The sequence below is a fragment of the Lepus europaeus genome, chromosome 13, assembly GCF_033115175.1.
Source record: "Lepus europaeus isolate LE1 chromosome 13, mLepTim1.pri, whole genome shotgun sequence".
Lineage (NCBI taxonomy): Eukaryota > Metazoa > Chordata > Mammalia > Lagomorpha > Leporidae > Lepus > Lepus europaeus.
Window position 1 is genome coordinate 25,568,677 of NC_084839.1, and position 21,188 is coordinate 25,589,864.

General features: G+C 40.1%; 1 protein-coding gene across 1 annotated transcript in view; it reads left to right on the forward strand.

The window, feature by feature from the left end:
* The window catches only part of SPDYA (speedy/RINGO cell cycle regulator family member A), a 49,674-nt gene that overhangs the window by 17,371 nt on the left and 11,115 nt on the right, over positions 1 to 21,188 (forward strand). Inside the window, exons 5-6 of the mRNA XM_062210170.1 lie at positions 876 to 1,047; positions 14,774 to 15,068. Of these exons, the coding sequence (XP_062066154.1) occupies positions 876 to 1,047; positions 14,774 to 15,068 (467 nt within the window). The remainder of the gene's footprint in view (positions 1 to 875; positions 1,048 to 14,773; positions 15,069 to 21,188) is intronic.

Sequence of the window (21,188 nt, forward strand, 5' to 3'; positions counted from 1 at the left end):
AAAAAGATTTTATTTATTTATTTGACAGGTAGAGTTACAGACAGTGAGAGAGAGAGAGACAGAGAGGAAGGACTTCCTTCTGTTGGTTCACTCCCCAAATGGCTGCAATGGCCATAAGCTCATGCGGGTGCAAGGGCCCAAGCACTTGGACCATCCTCCCCTGCCTTCCCAGGCCACAGCAGAGAGCTGGACTGGAAGAGGAGCAACCGGGACTAGAATCGGCACCCATATGGGATGCCGGCCCCGCAGGCAGAGGATTAACCTAGTGCGCCATGGCGCCGGTCCAGTTATAACTGTTTTGATGTCTTTGCTATGTCTACCATGTATGTCACTTTTGAATTGGTTTAGCTTGAGTGATTATACTTATTATTATCAGTTGTATCTTCTTGCTTCCTTGCATGCCTAGTTCTCCTCAAATATTCAACAGAATTCCATTTTCCAGAAGTGTAGAAGGAAACTACTCAAGTGTGTGGGAAGATGATAAGAAAAGACTAGGAAGAACAGGGCCTACATTCATAAAGGACTAGAAGTAAGCCTCTTCCCACCAGCCAGACTGTGAAAACTTGTAATTCATGGGGTATTAAGAAGAGTACTCAGAAAGGTCTTGCCTTAGTAGTGAGGAATAATTAGTTCCAGACTGAATGTTGCTCCAGATCACCTAACAAATCGTGAAAGTGATACCTGAAAGATCAGACTGTTTCCAGGTAACTTCGTTCTAGAACAAAATTCAGTATTTGTAAAATTTATATATTTTTAATATGCATTCCTTTAATTATGAGTATGGTTGAACATCTTTAATGTGTTCTTTTTTTGGTTACCTACTTTTGCCTGTCCTTTACCCATTTCTTTTTTGAGTTGTTGGTCTTCTTTATTAGGTACCTGGCTAACACAGTTGAAGAAGATGAAGAGGAGTCCAAGTATGAAATTTTTCCCTGGGCTTTAGGGAAAAACTGGAGAAAATTGTTCCCTAATTTCTTAAAGTTAAGGGACCAGCTCTGGGATAGAATTGACTATAGGGCTATTGTAAGCAGGCGATGCTGTGAGGAGGTAAGGATTCTTAAGTACTTATATATATGTAATCTTTGCATTCTGTTTATCTAACTTTTCTTTTTAACATGTGTAAGTTTTGGATCTTGGTTTTTGTTTTGTTTTGTTTTGTTTTTTGGTATACGTAAGGGTAGACCATTAACCTGATCATTACTGTGAATACAGTGTGTACATTACCATGTTGCTGTTTGAATTCTGTAATACAATAATTAAAAATTATCATTGGTGCTTTTCACAGCAGCCTACTTCTATAGCAAGTATTTTGATTTTAATGTGTTTCTCCTATCTGAACAATTACTAATATATTGGAACAGGTCGTATGATTATGCAAAATATCTTATTAAAGGATGGCAATAATATTGGAGTTCAATAATAATTTTCACTGAAGTATGTGAAATTTCAAGTTCCCAAGATTAAAGTATCAGCAGCATGGAATGTAATTTAAATGTTTAAAAACCATACCTCTTTTCACATGAAATACATTAAGTAAATGTACTTAATTCCAAATTTTATCAAGAAAAAAACAGCAGAACATTAACAACTTTGATATGTTATTTTATCAAGTGTTCTGGTTTTATATAAAGAAAGCTAATGTTTCAGATTAAAGAAAAATTCTAGATTGAAAAATTAAATGGAAAGCATTAATCACTGTAAGCCCTAGTACTAATTCAGAAATGTTGGTAATTGTGAGTTAAATAATGCTCTAATTAAATGAAATCCTATCTAGTTAAGTAACTATGGTTCAGAAGAACCAGTGAATGGATTACTGTCAAACCTGAGGGAAGACTTCAGTGGTATGTTACAGAATGCTGCCCATAACTAACCTTATTTATTGTGTTTACTAACAACATGAAGAGAGCAAATATGCATATTTGTTAATTAGAAGGATTATTGTTGAGGACAATACAAGAATTAAGCAATAACTTTCTGACTATGCAATGGGCCAGTGTTGTGATGTAGCAGCTCAAGCCATGCCTGTGACACCATATCCCTTACTGGAGTTCAGGTTTGAGTCCTTACTGCTCCACTTCCTATCCAACTTGCTGTTAACACACCTAGGAAAACAGCAGAAGGTGACCCTAGTACTTGGGCCCCTGCCACCCATGTGGGAGATCTGGAAGAAGTTCCAGGCTCAGGCGTGGCCCAGCCCCACCAGTTGTAGCCATTTGGGGAGTGAACCAGCAGATGGAAGATCTCAATCTCTCTCTCTCTCTCTCTCTCTCTCTCTCTCTGTCACTCTGCCTTTCAAATAAATAAAATAAATCTTAAACAAAATTCAAAACACCATAAAAAAAAAAGACAGCGACTACAATTGACTGTTTACAAGATTAAATTCAACAGAAAAAGATGAAAAGTTGGTTGTATAAGCCCCACCCAAATTAATGGGCTCTCACTGAAATAATTAAACGGGATTCATTACAATTACAGGGCATTGAAAGAGTCCTGTAATGTATATATTTTTGGTCACCATTTCCTCAGGAAAGGAGTGAATAATTTGTATCCCTGCTATTGTCCTTGAATATGATGGTGAGCCATATTCGAACACTCTAATCTTTTTTAAAACAACTGTTTCAAGGGGCAGGTGCTGTGGTATAGTAGGTTAAGCATCAGCCTGCTGCACTGGCATCCCATATGGGAACCAGTTTCCAGTCCCAGCTGCTGCTCTTCCAATCTGGCTCCCTACTGTTGGCCTGGGAAAGAACTAGAAGATGGCCCAAGTGCTTGAGCCCCTGCACCTGTGTGGGAGACCCAGCAGAAACTCCTGTTTTCAGATCAGCCAGCTGTTGTGGCCATTTGGGGGGTGAACCAGTGGATGGAATACCTCTCTCTCTGTCTCTCCCTCTTTATATAACTCTGCTCCTCGAGTAAATAAATAAATCTTATAGATAAATAAATGTTTCAAGCATCGTGGGACAGTCAGCTAAGATATGGATTGTATACCAAAAGCAAGAGAGCAGAGGAATGGCAATGACTTATCTAATGGCAGACAGCCTATCCACTCTCAAGATACTATGACTAACATTTTAATACAACAATATTAATGTATGCTATTGGACCTGGAATTACCTCGGCTGCTGGCTAGATTATGAAAGAGCCAGAGAGAATGATGTAGTTTAATAGCATATGTGCAAAAGACTGAAAAGTTTAGAAGCTGTAAATTCAGTTGTATGATGGGACTTACACAAAAGTTTAGACTGAAGAAAAGAGGAGGTGATAATCACATTACACCTAAAGCATGGCATTGACTTTGGAATGTCACACTTGAAGAACACAAGCAAACAACTGAATATCCAGAGGCCAGCAACACGAATAGAGGAAGGTTGCAAAAGAAAAATGTCATCTGGAATAATGCAAAGGATTAGGGTACAATGAAAAGTTTCAGGAAGCTTGCTAGATGTTTTCAAAGATTTCTAAAATCACAGAATATTTCATTTATCTTTTATGACTATAAAGCAGAGAACTAAGATCTGTGAATAGAAAAACAAAAAGGTGGCCGGCGCCGTGGCTCAACAGGCTAATCCTCCGCCTTGCGGTGCCGGCACACCAGGTTCTAGTCCCTGTCAGGGCGCTGGATTCTATCCCAGTTGCCTCTCTTCCAGGCCAGCTCTCTGCTATGGCCTGGGAGGGTAGTGGAGGATGGCCCAAGTCCTTGGGCACTGCACCCACATGGGAGACCAGGAGAAGCACCTGGCTCCTGCCTTCGGATCAGCGAGATGCGCCGGCTGCAGCGGCCATTGGTGGGTGAACCAACGGCAAAAAGGAAGACCTTTCTCTCTGTCTCTCTCTCTCACTATCCACTCTGCCTGTCCAAAAAAAAAAAAAAAAAAAGGCGAACCAAAGTATCTCAACATGAAGAATATTACTCTAACAACTATCCGAAATAGATAGACTCTTCTAGAGGCAGTGATTCCTGTCAGTAGTGAATTTTAAAAAACAGCTATGGGGCTGGCATTGTGGCGCAGAGGGTTAAAGCTGCCAGCTGCAACAATTGTATCCCATATCAGAACACTAGTTTGAGTTGTGGCTACTCCACTTCTGATCTGCTATTGTGCCTGGGATGTCTCAGAAGATGCCCCAAATATTTGGGCCCCTGCCATCCATATGGAAGATCAGGATGGAGTTTCTGACTTCTGGTTTCAGCCTACTAGCTGTTGTGGCCCTAGCCCTAGCTGTTGTAGCCATTTGGGGAATGAACCAGCAGATGGAAAAATCTCTCTGCCTCCCTTTCTTTTCAAATAAGTAAATAAATCTTTAAAAAAAATAGCTGTTTATGCCATATAGGAGATTTTGGTAAACAAATTAGACTGCCACTAAAATTTATTCCAAGTCTAAATTTTGAGTTCAAAGTTATATAAGTTTTTACTGCCTCTTGCAGGATAACCTAGGCATTCCTTAACATTTATAGAATGTAATCATTCATTAAATACATATTAATTAATGAGTACTTAATATCTACCAAACTGTTATTTCTCTTAACTTAAAAAAAGCTTGAAGCAAATGCAGCATTATTAACATCTTTTAATTCCAGTTGTTAGGGACACATATGTTTGTTATATTCCTTTTTTTATATAACTTTTAAGCTTTTCAATACTCCTTAAAAGATAATGGAACTTTTATCTCATGATTTAAGTGAATTTAATCCTTTTATTCTCTATCACTATACCTTTTTTTGTTTCCTTGTACAAAACTGAAATTTATTTATTTGCCTCCTATTTACAGTTTATAAGCTAAATTTAATGAAGTCAAACATCTAGTGTCCTTGCAATATCTCCCATCTCTGTCCTAACTCTCTGGATAACAATAATGCATTCTGTCACTGAGAAAACAGGAGCAATCAGAAAAGAATGTTAACATGCTCCCATCACATCTACCATCCTAGCTGCACATGGACCTATATATTCTGCTGTCACTTGGTTACTGTGAAAGAGCTACCTTTGCTCCTATCCTAGTTCATTTTCTCTGCTTGTGCACTAAATCTCATCTTTTCTTGCCCTCAAGGATATCACTCCAGTAATTGTCCCCATTTATAGCATTTCATGTCTTCTACTTTATGGGATCATGCCATCAGAATACAAAATTGATCTAAGATCTCCATCATTTAAAAAAATTCATCTCCCAGCTACCACTACATTTCCCTGTCCTTTCTTATAACTAAACCCCTTAAAGAGTTGTCTATACTATTTCCACTTCCTTTTTCCCCAGTTGTCCTTGTACCAATTATGTATATATTTTCTCTTATCTCCTAGAAACTTGTCACATCTCTATGTCATCCAAAGATTAGTCCTTAGTCCCCACTTTACACAAATAGCTGCAGCAGTTGACACAATCCTCATTTTTTCCTTAAACACTCTTCACTCAGTTTCAAGGACACCATGTTTTTTTGTTTGCTGCTCATTTCTACCTCACCATCCTCATTAAGAGTGCCCCAGGGCTTCGTCTTAGATCTTCTTCTCTCCTTACTATATGTTCTTGTTCACTCAAGGCTTTAATATAGCTAACAGATATCTACCAATTCTAGATCTGCATATCAAATTGTTCATATTTCACTGTCTAGTTGCTACCTCAGACTTAACATGCCTAAATTGAATTCCTAATTCTCCCAAACTCCAAAACTGCTCCTTCTGTAATCTCCTACCTGTTAATAAAAAGCAACTCTATTTTTTTTAGTTACTCAAGCAAAAAAAAAAAAAAAAAAAAAAAAAGAAAGAAAAACCTGTTAACCTTTGACTTTTTTTATACACCTGTACCTTGAAAAATAGTCAGAATCCTACCATTTCTCATCACCTCAATCACTAACACCTGAATTTGCCAACTGTTATCACAGTTGTAGTTGTCACCATAACCTTCCAAATAATCTATTTTATAATCTTCCTCCCCCTCTATTCTTTTTTAACTCCCCTCTATTCTTTATACAACAACTGAGTAAATCTTTTTTTAAATAAGTCAAACATGAGTCCTCTATTCAAAAGATCACCTGACGTAGAATAAGGCAAAGTCTTTATCATAGTTCTACATGGTTCACCAACTTTCCTCCCTTATGGCTTTGACCTCATCTCCCATCATTGCTCAGTCCATTCCAGCTACACTGTTCCACCAAGCACATTCCTACCTTGGTCTTTTCACTTGGCATTCCCAAAACCTGAAACAGTCTTCCCCCAGGTGTTAGTATTCTTTACTCTTCACTACATTCAGGATTTTGTTTAAATATTGCCTCAAAGACCTTTCCTTACCATCATATGTAAAATATCAACCTCAGTGGAATAGAAGTGTTCAGAAGTAAATTCTCAAAATTATGATTAATACAATTTTGATAAGTGTGCCAAGAAAATTGAGTAAGGGATAGCCTTTTCAACAAACAATACTGAGACAACTTGATATCTAAATGCAAAGAATAAAGCTAGATTCCTAGTACATTGTATGTACAAATTAAAATGGATAAAAGATCTAAATAGAAGACTTAAAACTAAAATTCTTAGAAGAAAACATAGGAGTAAATGTTTATAATACTGAATGATTTTTTTAAGTAGGATAACAAAAAATGCAACAAAAGAAAATATAAAGTGAACATCACAAAATTGAAAACTTGTCCTTCATGGATACCAAGTGAAGAGAAAACCCACAAACTAGGAGAAAATTCTTTGCAAAATGAACTAGAGAATGGACTTGTATCTAGAACACAAAGCTCTTACAAATCAAAAATTTTAATGGGCAGAAGACTCTTTCCCTCTCTCTGTAAATATGCCTTTCAAATTAATTTTTAAAGGGCCAGTGTTGTGACATAGAGGGTAAAAGCACCACGTATGATGCCAGCATCCCATATGGGTGCCAGTTTGAGACCTGGCTGCTTGCTTCTGGTCTAGCTCCTTGCTAATGTACCTGGGAAGGCAGAAGATGGCCCAAGTCCTTGGGCCCCTACACTCATATAGGAGACCTGGAAGAAGCTACAGACTCCTGGCTTTGGCCTGGCATAGCCCCAGCTGTTCCAGCCATCTGGGGAGTGAACCAATGGATGGACAATCAATCTCTCACTCTGTCTCTCTAACTCTGCCTTTTGAATTAAAAAAAAAAGTGAGCAGAGGATCTGAATAGATATTTCTTCAAAGAAGTTATGCAAATGGCTACAAAGCTCATAAAAAGATCTTCAGTACCATCCATCAGGAAAATTCAAATCAAAACCATAATGAGAAATTATTTCACACTTACTGTGATGACTAGGACTAAAAAAAATATTTGTAAGGATGTGGAGATACTAGAACCCGCATATACTTCTGGCAGAAGTATGAAATGCTGTAGTTGCTTTGGATAATAGTTTGACAGTTCCTTAAAAGACTTAAAAATAGAATTACCATATGACCCAGCAATTCCATTATACCAAAAATAAATGAAAATTATGTCCACATAAAACACAGATGTTCATAATAGTATTACTCATAATAACCAAGAGTGTAAGCAGCCCAAATGTCTGTCAACCAATGAATGGCTAAACAAAATATACTATATTCATACAATGGAATATTACTTTGCAATTAAAAGGAATGAAATAGTGATAAAAGCTACCATGTTGGGGCTGGTTTGGTATAAGTTGCCACCTGCCAGCATTCCATGTGGGAACTGGTTAGAGTCCCAGCTGCTCCACTTCCTATCCAGCTCCCCGCTAATGGCCTGGGAAAAGCGGCAGAAGACGACCCAGATACCTGGACCCCTGTACCCACATGGGAGAGCCTGAAAATGAAGGTTTCAGCCTGGCCCAGCTCCAGCTGTTGCAGCCATCTGGGGGACTGAACTAGCAGATAGAGGATCTCTGTCTCCCTCTCTAATTCTGACTTTAATAATAATAAAAAAGCTGCCATGTGGACAAACCTTGAAAACATTAAGTGAAGTCAGTTACAAAGGATCACATGTTGTATGATTTCTATTCATATGGAATGTCCAGAATTGGTAAATCCAAAGAGACAAAAAGCAAATTAGTGGTTGTCGGGGCCAGCGCTATGGTGCTATGGTGGGTTAAAGCTGCAGCCTGCAGTGCTAGCATCCCATATGGGTGCCAGTTTGTGTCCCGGCTGCTCCACTTCTGATCCAGCTCTCTGCTATGGCCTGGGGAAAGCAGTAGAAGATGACCCAAGTCCTTGGGCCCCTGTACCTGCATGGGAGACCCTAAAGAAGCTCCTGGCTCCTGGCTTCAGATCAGCTCAGCTCTGGCTGTTGTGGTTATTTGGGGAGTGAACCAGCAGATGGAAGACCTCTCTCTCTGGCTCTATATCTCTCTGTAACTCTTTCAAATAAATAAAATAAATCTTAAAAAAATTAGTGGTTGGGCCAGCGCTGTGGCTCAATAGGCTAATCCTCCACCTAGTGGTGCCGGCACACCGGGTTCTAGTCCCGGTTGGGGCACCGGATTCTGTCCTGGTTGCTCCTCTTCCAGGCCAGCTCTCTGCTGTGGCCCGGGAGTGCAGTGGAGAATGGCCCAAGTCCTTGGGCCCTGCACCCCATGGGAGACCAGGAGAAGCACCTGGCTCCTGGCTTCAGATCAGCGCGGTGTGCCAGCCACAGTGGCCATTGGTGGGTGAACCAACGGCAAAGGAAGACCTTTCTCTCTGTCTCTCTCATTGTCCACTCTGCCTATCCAAAAAAAAAAAATTAGTGGTTTGTCAGATGCTGAGTGGGGCAGGAGGAGAAATGAGGAATGACTGCTTTCTTTATGGGATAATGAAATTGTGATAACGATTATATAATTCAGTATGCTGAAAGTCTTGGAAGTGTACATTTTATATGGGTGAATTGTATGGTTTTGAATTCTATCTCAATAAAGCTGTTAAAAGTAGTATATCTTGCTATTACTCTTAATTTCTCAGTTCTAATTTTCATCATAGCACTCAACCACCATATAATATACTTTTATTTATTTGTGTTGCAAATGTCTCTTTCTCCCATTAAAATATAAATTCCAAGAGGGCAAGGTCATTGTTCTTATTGCATCTCAAGTACATAGAACAGTGCCTGACACGTAGTAGGCACTCAATAAATATTTGAAACTTAAGCCTTTCCACCACTTTTTGTACCTACTTATCCATGAAGTAGAACAACTGTAATTCTTCATTGCACTCACTTTGCACTGCCCGTTTCCCCAGTGGCATATAGATGAGATGTCTTTCGCTGTTCCAACTAGGTATGCTTGAATCATATTGATGCATAGAAAAGACAGCCGCCTAGACTTTGTCCTGTTCAATTAAGTGTTCATTCATCAGTTAGTTTTTGAGTAACACATCAAATTCAGTGCTATGGGGGTTATTTATTAAGAATTATATCATCCCTGCCCTAACATTTGCTGAAGTACCAAGGCATGTGTTAGAAATTTAGTTAAGCATTCCATGCACTTACTCTTGAAAACTTGGTACTGACATATTGCCAAACAAAACATATCTTTAGTCCTATTGTCTAAAACTCAGGATAGTAGCTACAAACTAGCTTGTAGTAACACTTGACAATTGCATAGTGCTTTATAAATTATAAAATTATAAATGTTCATATAAATTATTAGTCTCACAAAAATACCTGTAGGAGTGTTGTAATTATCATTTTGCAGTTGACAAAATTGCAGGAGCAAGGAGGTTTCGACTTACTCAAGGTCATGCAAATAAGTGGCAGGCCAGAATTTGACTTCACATCTAATGACTTCCCAGGGTTCTGTTTTCTCTTTGACATCTAGCCTCCAATAACTACTCATATTTGGGTAGTTTATAAAATGTATCTATCTTATTTTAGGAATTAAATAGCATACATATTCTTTCCATTTCACAAATGAAAAACTGTGTCCTAGACTGTGACTTGTCTACCAGCATAAAGTTTCTAAGTGACAGAGCTAGTTACACTTAAACTCTTTTCATTATCTACCACTGTCCAAAAAACAGAGGCTTCTCTTTCAGATAATGAGCTGTATAATTTGTTTCTCTCCTTTGTTCAATGTTGATTATAAAGAAGTTAAGAGCCAGGTAATTATCCTGAGCCACATTAACTTTAGTACAATTTTATTACCAGTGTGCTTACACCCTTAATCCCAGTTTTCCCTTTGGGTCTCAGTTTAATGGATTTTTCTCCTTTATCTCAGCTACCTTGAATCTGTTTTTTGAAAAGAAATAGTTTATGGTTAACTTGAAAACTATGTATTAAAAGAAGTAAAGGCTATTTTACTACTTACCTTGATCTTAACTTTCTTCTTATGATAAGGTTACCTTTTGGAATTCAGCTTCTTTGAGTTGAAATTTATTTTTGTTGGTCATGACTTAATTTCTAGTCAGATTCACAGGATACAGAGTGTGACTATTCAGTGAGAGTATTGGATTCCAACTCCAACCCCTTTATGTATCGGAGGAGAAAAAATTGAGAAAGCTTTTCTCTATCCAGGTTTTGTGCTCTTAGATGCTACGTTACCTTTTTTTTTTTTTTTTTTTTTTGACAGAGTGGACAGTGAGAGAGAGAGAGACAGAGAGAAAGGTCTTCCTTTGCCTTTGGTTCACCCTCCAATGGCCACCGTGGCTGGCGCACTGCGCTGTTCCGATGGCAGGAGCCAGGTGCTTCTCCTGGTCTCACATGAGGTGCAGGGCCCAGGCACTTGGGCCATCCTCCACTGCACTCCCGGGCCACAGCAGAGAGCTGGCCTGGAAGAGGGGCAACCGGGACAGACTCCAGCGCCCTGACCGGGACTAGAACCCGGTGTGCCGGCGCCACAAGGCGGAGGATTAGCCTGTTGAGCCACAGCGCCGGCTGCATTATCTTCATAGCTGAGTTTTGTGTTAGCTATTACTTGATTCCAGATTAGAATTTCAAAAGCAGTGATGCAAAATAATCAGTGTTTTTGGACAGAATAATCAAATAACCATATGCAGAAGAAAGCCATTAGCAGAAACATCCTGGAAACTGCTCAGGAGTTTCTGTAGCTGAAGAGACAAGCATGAGATTCAGACTGATAGCAGTGCTAATGAGAGTGAAATAGAAGTATTAAAAAGTTACCATTACTGGCCGGCGCCGCAGCTCACTAGGCTAATCCTCCGCCTTGCGGCGCCGGCACACCGGGTTCTAGTCCCGGTCGGGGCACCGATCCTGTCCCGGTTGCCCCTCTTCCAGGCCAGCTCTCTGCTGTGGCCAGGGAGTGCAGTGGAGGATGGCCCAAGTCCTTGGGCCCTGCACCCCATGGGAGACCAGGATAAGCACCTGGCTCCTGCCATCGGAACAGCACAGTGCGCCGGCCGCAGCGCGCTACCGCGGCGGCCATTGGAGGGTGAACCAACGGCAAAAGGAAGACCTTTCTCTCTCTCTCTCTCTCTCACTGTCCACTCTGCCTGTCAAAAATTTAAAAAAAAAAAGTTACCATTACTTAGTGACCAGTTAGATTTAGGACCTACTGGAGAGGGAGCTATCTAATAGGTAGACGGGCACTATATAATGATTAAGGGATCAATTCAACAGGAAGATATAACTATTATAAATGTATATGCGCCCAATTACAGGGCACCGGGTTATTTAAAAGATATGTTAAGGAACTTAAAGGGAGACTTAGACTCCAATACAATAGTATTGGGGGACTTCAGTACTCCACTTTCAGCAATAGACAGATTGGCACATGCTCAATTGACTTACCCCTAATGGTAGAGTTAGAAATGTGCCAGGGGATTCCAATTCAATCCCATCAAGGTGGCATGTACCAATGCCATCTCACTAGTCAAAGTGATCAGTTTCAGTTCATAATTGATCATAATGATAGGATTAAGTGTCATAGGGATCACATAACAAGACTAGTGTCTGCTAATACTAACTGATAGAATTAAAAAGGAGAGAATGATCCAACATGGGAAGTGGTTTACACAACAGACTCAGAATGGCAGATGTCCTAAACAGCACTCTGGCCTCAGAGTCAGCCCTTAAGGCATTCAGATCTGGCTAAAAAGCCCATGATAGTATTTTAGGCATGGAAAGCCAAGTCACTGTGGCAAAAAAAAAAAAAAAAAAATGACCCAAATGAAAGATCTCCGTGAGTGAGATCCCAACGGAAAGTACGGGCCATCAAAGAAGGAGGTACCTTTTTCTGAAGGGAGGAGAGAACTTCCTTGACTATGGCCTTGTCTAAATAAGATCAGAGTTGGCGAACTCAAGAGGCTTCCATAGCCTTGGCAGCTCATGACAAGAGCCTTGGGTGATTACTGACGTCATAATTAGAGTGTCAATTGTTAAATCAACAGCGGGAGTCATTGTGCACTTATTCCCCATGTAGGATCTCTGTCCTTAATGTGTTGTACTATGTGAATTGACTGTGAAACTAGTACTCATACAGTACTTTATACTTTGTGTTTCTGTGTGGGTGCAAACTGTTGAAATCTTTACTTAGTAAGTACTAAGTAGATCTTCTGTATATAAAGATAATTGAAAATGAATCTTGATGAAGAATGGGATGGGAGGGAGTGGGAGGGAGGTTGGGGGGGGGTGTCGCTATAATCCAAAAGTTGTACTTTGAAAATTTATTAAATAAAAGTTAAAAAGTAAAAAAAAAAGTATAAACAATAAGACAAGAAAATCTTTAAGCTGGAATTTTTAGAAATATAGGGCTTGAGCTGGAGCTCTAGGGAAAAGCAATACTAAGACACATGGAGAAGACATCACAGACATGAGAAACAGATAAAAGTACAGAAGTATTGAAGAAAAATACAAGGAATAAATTCTAATATTCTACTCCTTCACCTTAGGAAGACTTTAATCAGTTTAACTTGTTAAGGAAATGTTTATAGTTAGAGTAAACATCTTTATTTGGTTCTACTCTTTATATATGTAAGTTTATTATGTGTCGTTGGTTGGGAACTTCTGAAGGATTTAAGAAGTAGATTATAAAACAAATTCAATCTTAAAATATACTTTAAAAATAATATTCTTTGTGCTGTTATGTTGGAAGAGGCCACAGTAATCCTATAATCTGAGGGAACTAGTCCAAATCTGTTTTTTTTTTTTAATTTTTATGTCTTCCAGTAAAAATCCTTCTTTCCCTCCAAATAATACTTGATACAGTTCCCAAAACTGAGCTCTATCTACTATGTTTTCCCTTTGCCCTTCCTGGAGCTGCTAATACACCTGTCCAAAACCTCAAGGCTTTCAGAGCAGTTTGAAATTTGTCAGTCTAGAAAATTAATAAGGTTTATGTTTAGATCTCAAATGCTACAGTTCTCATTTACTTTGGGTAGTTTATACTGCAACTAGAGATTTTTGCTTAAAAGTTTTAGATTTCGTGAAGTCAACACAAAGTATACTTCTCCTAGTTTGACTTCTTAAGTTGCCAGATGCTTACTGTGTGATAAGGATTTTACACAGGGGTATCTCATGTAATTTTCAGAACAATCCTGTGAGGTAGATAGTATCCCCATGTTAGAGATGAAGAAATTGAGCTTCAGAAAGGTTACTTGCCTTGACGGGCATTTGGCGTGACAATTGACACTTACCTGCTAGCTGTATAAGACTGGAAAGATTACTTTATCTGTGCTGCTTGAGATGCCCATGTCACACACCAGAGTGCCTGGGTTCAGGTCCCAGTTACATTTCTGATTCCAGCTTTCTGCTTATGTGCACCCTGGGAGGCGGCAGGACATGGTTCAAGTACTTGGGTTCCTACCTATGTGGGAGATGTAGATTGTGTTCCTGGCTCTTGGCTTCAGTCTGACCTATCACTGGCTGTTGTGGGACTTTGGAAATTGAATCAGTGGATGGAAGATCTCTGACTGACTCTCTGACTTTCAGATAAAACAAAAATAAATAAAGACAGGTAACCTTCCCAGTATCACAGAGCTAGTCAGTGGCAGAGCCAGGATAAGAAACTAAGTGTATCAACTCTAAAGCTCAAGTCTTAGTAAACCTTACAGAACAATGCCTGACAGGTGGTGAAGACTTCAGTTCTTCATAAACAGTACCTCATCTAGTCCTTACAGTTCTGTAAATTACACTCCTATTATCCCAATATTACAGATGAGAAACCGAGGAACACAGGTTAAGAACTTACCTGTGTTCTTATTCACCATACACTTTGCCACAACTGCAAACATTTTAAGATTAATAGTCAAGAACAACAGTTTTTAAACATATTCCAAAGTTAAGAATTGTGTCTTGTTTTTGGCTAATTGTACTATCTCTAACAAATTTAGAATATTCAGAATTAATAAGTAATCTGACAACCTGGAAGGTTGCTTCAATCCTCTTTTACTGTTTGAAATAATTACTTTGCCAGTTATTACCTTAATGATACAAGCAATCAATCACTTTATACTAAGATTGCCTTATCGAGGGGTGATTTGTTGTTGTCTTAAATTGGTTAATTTGGGGATGGACATTTGACCTAGAGATTAAGACACTGGTTAGGATGCTGAAGTCCCATATTGAAGTGCCTGGTTTGGATTCCAGGCTCTGGCTCTTGACCACAGTTTCCTACAAATGCAGGCCCAAGGAGGCAGCAATGATGGCTCACATGGGAGAGCTGGATGTGTTCTTGGCTCCCAGCTTTATCCACATCCAGTCTTGGCCATTATAGGCATTTGAGGAGTGAAGCAGCAGATGGGAGCTCACTCTGTCTCTCTGATTAATAAATAAATAAATTAGAATTTTATCTCACTTTTAGGGACAGCTTTTCTTGAGTTATAATTTTATACTTTGCTAAGTTTTAAAATATAAAATTCTAAAAATAAGATTTCCACTGTAGGTTATGGCCATTGCACCAACCCATTATATCTGGCAACGAGAACGTTCTGTGCATCACAGTGGAGCTGTCAGAAACTACAACAGAGATGAAGTTCAACTGCCCCGGGGACCTAGTGCCACGCCAGTAGATTGTTCACTGTGTGGTAAAAAAGGAAGATACGTTAGACTAGGATTGTCTTCAACATCATCTTCATCCAGTGATACAGTCGAGATGGAGAAACATTCTCAGGAATCACGTAACTCATTATCAATGAATATAACAGCTGATCCTTCTCAAGCATATAACTATTCTCAAGGTATGATTTAGTTACATGCCAGAATTAGATCTATACATGTTATTTATTGAGCTCTAGTCAGTTCTCACAGAGAGCATATTTACATACTACAACAGTAAGTTACATTAGTATTGAATGTTTTCCCCCTTTCGGTGACCACATTTTGTCTTGTGTCCCTATCTTTATTAGCCTAACTAAAGGATTTTTTTTAATGCAAAAGTGAAACCTAATGCACCATGAGATTCAAGTTTTAGAGCCTAAACCATTTTTTGGACTGTTTATTTTATTCAAAAAGGATTTCAAGACAAAAATAAATTTACTTGTAATCTCATCATCCAATTATATGTTTCGTTCTATGTATTTTTCTAACAAAATTGGAACCATACTAATCTAGGCCTGCTTTTTTCGTTTATCATAAAACTCTTTCCCATTTTTCGTTATTGAGACTTTGAAACCTGATTTTTAATCTTGACATGGTGAAAGTATCAGTTTATTTACATATTTCATTTTCATTGGGATTTAAGTGACTCAACAATGGTATCTTTTATTAGTTAGAAAATAATCATTAGCCGGCGCCGCGGCTCAATAGGCTAATCCTCCGCCTTGTGGCACCGGCACACCGGGTTCTAGTCCCGGTCGGGGCACCGATCCTGTCCCGGTTGCCCCTCTTCCAGGCCAGCTCTCTGCTGTGGCCAGGGAGTGCAGTGGAGGATGGCTCAAGTGCTTGGGCCCTGCACCCCATGGGAGACCAGGAGAAGCACCTGGCTCCTGCTATCGGATCGGCGCGGTGCGCCGGCCGCAGCGCGCCAGCCGCGGCGGCCATTGGAGGGTGAACCAACGGCAAAAGGAAGACCTTTCTCTCTCTCTCTCTCTCTCTCTCTCTCTCTCTCACTGTCCACTCTGCCTGTCAAAAATAAAAAAAGAAAATAATCATATGGGGGAGCTGGTGCTGTGGTTTAGTAGGTTAAGCTACCTGTAGCGCCAGCATCCCATTTGAGCACTGATTCATGTCCCAGCTGCTCCTCTTCCAATCCAGCTCTTTGCTGTGGTCTTGGAAAGCAGTGAAAGATTGCCTGAGTGCTTGAGCTCCTTCTCCCATGTGGGAGACCCAGAAGAGGCTCCTGGCTCCTGGCTACAGCTCTGGCCATTGTGGCCATTTGGGGAGTGAACCAGCACATGGAAGGCCTCTTCCTCTGTCTCTCCCTTTCTCTCTCTGACTGCCTCTCAAATAAAAAGTAAATCATACTTACTGGAAATATAACCATAACATCATTCTCATTCAAGTAATTTTTAAAAAAATATTAATGACAATTGTACATATTTATGGGCTACAATGTAATATTTCAATACATGTATACAATGTGTACTTAGGATAATAAACATTTCGTCTTTGACTTTATGATTGGAGGCTTGGAGCTGCTGCTTCTATTTGTTCATATAACATATACTGGGTTATTGTGAACTGTATTCTCCCCACTATACTGTAGAATACTAGGAACTTATTCCATTGATCTAACTCTGATTTGGTCCCTATTAACCAAACTCCCTCTTGTCCCTCCTCCTACCCCAGTAATTACCTCTAGTAATCACCATTCTGTGTTCAGATTGAATTTGTTTTTAGTTCACACAAATGAGGGAGAACATGTAGTATTTGTCTTTCTGTGTCTGGCTTATTTTGCTTAACATGATATCCTCCAGTTTCATCCATTTTGCTGCAAATGAAAGGATTTCATTCTTTTTTTGCAGCTGAATAATATTCTGTGTAGATTACTTTTTTTATGCATTCCTCAGATGATGAACATCTTGGTTGATTCCATATCTTCACTATTGCAAATAGTGCTGCTATAAACATGGAAGTCCAGGTATCTCCTTGACAGATTGATTTTCTTTCCTTTTGGATACACACCCAGTAGTGATAGTTCTACATCTAATTTTTAAAAAGCATCTCCATACTGTTTTCCATAGTAGCTGTACTAATTTAAATTCTCACAAACAGTGTATAACACTTACCCTTTCTCCACATCCTTGCCAGTATTTGTTACTTTCTGTCTTTTTTGATAATAGCCATTTGAAGGGAGGTGAGGTATTGTTATGGTTTTGATTTGCATTTCCCTGATGGCCAGTAATAGCACTTTTTCATATATTTGTTGACCATTTGTGTTTCTTTGAAGAACTATTCAGGTCCTTTGTCCATTTCTTTCTTTAGATTTATTTATTTGAAAGGCAGAGTTAGAAGGAGAGACAGAGAGATATCCTCCATCTGCTGGTTCACTCCCCAAACAGCTCCAAGAGTCAGGGTTGGGCCAGGTCAGAGCCAGGAGCCAGGAGCTTCTTCCTGGTCTCCCATGTGAGTGCACTTGGATCATCTTCTGTTGATTTCTCAGGTGCATTAGCAGAGAACTGGATCAGAAGAGGAACAGCCAAGACTCAAACTGGTGCCCATATGGGATGCTAGCACTGCAGACAAGGGCTAAACCGTCTGCATCACAGCGCCAGCCCCTAAAGTCCTTTGTACATTTCTTAGCTAGATTGGGTTTTGTTGTTTTTTGAGTTCCTGATATTGTCTATATATTAATCCTTTGCCAGATAAGTAGCTTGCAAATATTTTATCTGATTCTGTCAGATGCCTCTTCACTTTTGATTGTTTCCTTTGCTGTCCAGAAACTTCCGAGTTTGATGTAATCCCATTTGTCTAATTTTGCTTTTGTTGTTTGTGCTTTTAGAATCTCTCCAAGGCCAGCGCCGCGGCTCAACAGGCTAATCCTCTGCCTTGCGGCGCTGGCACACCAGGTTCTAGTCCCAGTCGGGCGCCGGATTCTGTCCCAGTTGCCCCTCTTCCAGTCCAGCTCTCTGCTGTGGCCCCGGAGTGCAGTGGAGGATGGCCTAAGTGCTTGGGCCCGCACCCCATGGGAGACCAGGAGAAGCACCTGGCTCCTGCCTTCGGATCAGCGCGGTGTGCAGGCCGCAGCAGCCATTGGAGGGTGAACCAATGGCAAAGGAAGACCTTTCTCTCTCTCTCACTGTCCACTCTGCCTGTCAAAAAAAAAAAAAAAGAATCTCTCCAAAAAAAATCACTGCCTACACCAAATGTCTTGAAGTATTTTCCCCATGTTTTTTTCTAGCAACTTCATAGTTTTATGTCTTAGGTCTTTGATCCATTTTGACTTGATTTTTATAATGAGAGGTGGTGATTTAATTTCATTCTTTCAGATAAGATAGATAGATAGATATAGATATTGATATCCAGTTTTGCCAGCATCATTTATTGAAAAGATAATTCTTTCTCCCATCTATGTTCTTTGTGCCTTTATCAAAAATCAGTTCACTTATACGTACATGGATTAAGTTCTGGGTTCTCTATTCTGTCCCACTGATCATTGTGTCAGTTTTTATGCCAGTACCATGCTATTTTAATTACAGTACTTTTGTAGTCTGCTTTGAAATCAAGTAGCATGATGCCTGGAGCTTTATTTTTTCACTCAGGTTCACTTTGGCTATTCTCGGTCTTTCTCACGGTTATATATAAATTTTAGAATTGTCTTTTTCTATTTCTGTGAAGAACATCATTGGTATTTTGATAAGGATTGCATTGAATCTGTAGATTACTTTAGGTGGTATGGCATGTTAATATTAATTCTCCCAACCCATGAATGACGAATCTTTCCCATTTTTTTGTGTGTGTCCATGATAATTTTTTTAAAGATTAATTTATTTGAAAGGCAGAGTTAAAGAGAGAGGGAAAGAGAGAGAAAGAAATCTTTCATCCACTGGTTCACTCCCCAAATTGCCAAATGGGCCCATCTGAAGTCAGGATCCAGGAGCTTCTTCTAGGTCTCCCTTGGGGGTGCAAGGTCTCAAGTACTTGGGCCATCTTCCACTGCTTTCCTATGCACATTAGCAGGGAGCTGGATCAGAAGTGAAGCAGCCAGGATTCTAACCGGCACCCATATGGGATCCCATATGGTGGCTTTACCCACTATTGCTTCAGCGCTTGCCCCTTTGATGATTTCTTTCATCAGTGTTTTATAATTTTCACTGTAAAGATATTTCACTTCTTTAGTTAAATTCATTCCCAAATAGGTTGTGAATGCAATTTCTTGGTTTCCTTTTCAGCAAGATCATTATTGGTGTATAAAAATGCTATTGCTTTTGTATGTTGGTTTTGTGTCCTACAACTTTACTAAATTGGTTTATCAGTTCTAACAGCTTTTTGGTGCAGTGTTTAGGTTTTTCTTTGTTTTCTTTTTTTTTTTTTTTTTCTTTTTTTTTTTTTTTTTTTTTGACAGGCAGAGTTAGACAGAGAGAGAGAGACAGAGAGAAAGGCCTTCCTTCCATTGGTTCATCCCCCAAATGGCCACTACAGCCGGCACGCTGTGCCGAGCCGAAGTCAGGAGCCAGGTGCTTCCTCATGGTCTCCCATGCAGGTGCAGGGGCCACAGCAGAGAGCTGGACTGGAAGGGGAGCAATCGGGACTAGAACCCGGCGCCCATATGGGATGCCAACGGCTGCAGGCAGAGGATTAGCCAAGTGAGCCACAGCGCCGGCCCCATATGATTTCAGTTTTTAAAGATTTACTGGGGGGGCCAGTGCCGTGGCTCACTTGGCTAATCCTCCGCCTGTGGTGCCAGCGTCCCATAGGGGCGCCGGGTTCTGGTCCCGGTTGCTCCTCTTCCAGTCCAGCTCTCTGCTGTGGCCCAGGAGAGCAATGGAGGATGGCCCAAGTGCTTGGGCCCCTGCACCCGCATGGGAGACCAGGAGGAAGCACCTGGCTCCTGGCTTCGGATCAGCACAGCGAGCTGGCCGTAGCGGCCATTTGGGGAGTGAACCAACGGAAGGAAAACGTTTCTCTCTGTCTCTCTCTCTCACTGTCTATAACTCTATCTGTCAAAAAAAAAAAAAAATTTACTGGTGACACCGTGCTGTGGCATAGCGGATAAAGCTACAGCCTACAGTGCCAACAGACCATATGGGCACCAATTCGTGTCCCAGCTGCTCCACTTCCGATCCATCTCTCTGCTACGGCCTGGAAAGGCAGTAGAAGATGGGCCAAATGTTTGGACCCCTGCACCAGCAATGGGGGCAGGGAAGAAGCTCCTGGCTCTTGGCTTCGGATCAGCACAGCTCTGGCTATTGCAGCCAATTGAGAAGTGAACCAGTGGATGGAAGTCTTTCCCTCTCTCTCTCTCTGTCTCTCTGTCTCTCTCCCTCTCTCCCTCTCCTCCTCTCCTCCTCTCCTCCTCTTCTCCTCTATGTGTGTGATTTTGACTTTCAAATAAATAAATCTTTTAAAAAAATGATTTACTAAGGCTTGATTTGTGATCTAATATATCGTCTATCCTGGAAAATATTCCATGTGCTGATGAGAATGTGTAGTCTGTACCTGTTGGATGCAATGTTCTATAAATGTCAGTTAGGTTCATAATATGGTCAACTCTGATGCATCTTTGTCAATTTACTTCTAATATAGGACTCCCTTAAGAATTTCTTGTAGGGCTTGTCTAGTGGTGATGAATTCTGTTTTTGCTTGTCTGGAAATAGTTTTATTTCTCTTTCACTTCTAAAGGATAGCTTTGCTGGAAATAGTATCCTGATTGGATGTTCTTTTCTTTCAAGACTTTGAATATATCATCACATTCTCTTCTGGCCTGTATGGTTTCTGCTAAGAAGTCTGCTTTTAGTCTAATGGGTTTTCCTTTAAATGTAACTTTATGTCTTTCTCTGTTCAATACCCTCTCCTTATCTTTACTTTTGACAATTTGACTATAATATGCCTTGGAGAGGATCTTTCTAGGTTGAGTCTGATTAGGGTCCTTTGAGTTTTCCTGTGTATAAATAGATGCCCTTATCTATTTCAAAATTTGGGAAGTGTTCAACTATTATTTCATCAGATTGGTTCTCAATGCCTTTTTCCTTCAGGTATCCCTACAATATGAATATTTATTCACTTAATGGTATCCTGTATATCTCTTGGGGATTCTTTATTCTTTTTAATTCTTTTGTTTTTGTCCGATTTTGTTATTTCAAAAGTTTTACCTGTGGCTGGTGCCGTGGCTCACTAGGCTAATCCTCCGCCTTACAGCGCCGGCACACCAGGTTCTAGTCCCAGTCGGGGCACCGGATTCTGTCCCGGTTGCCCCTCTT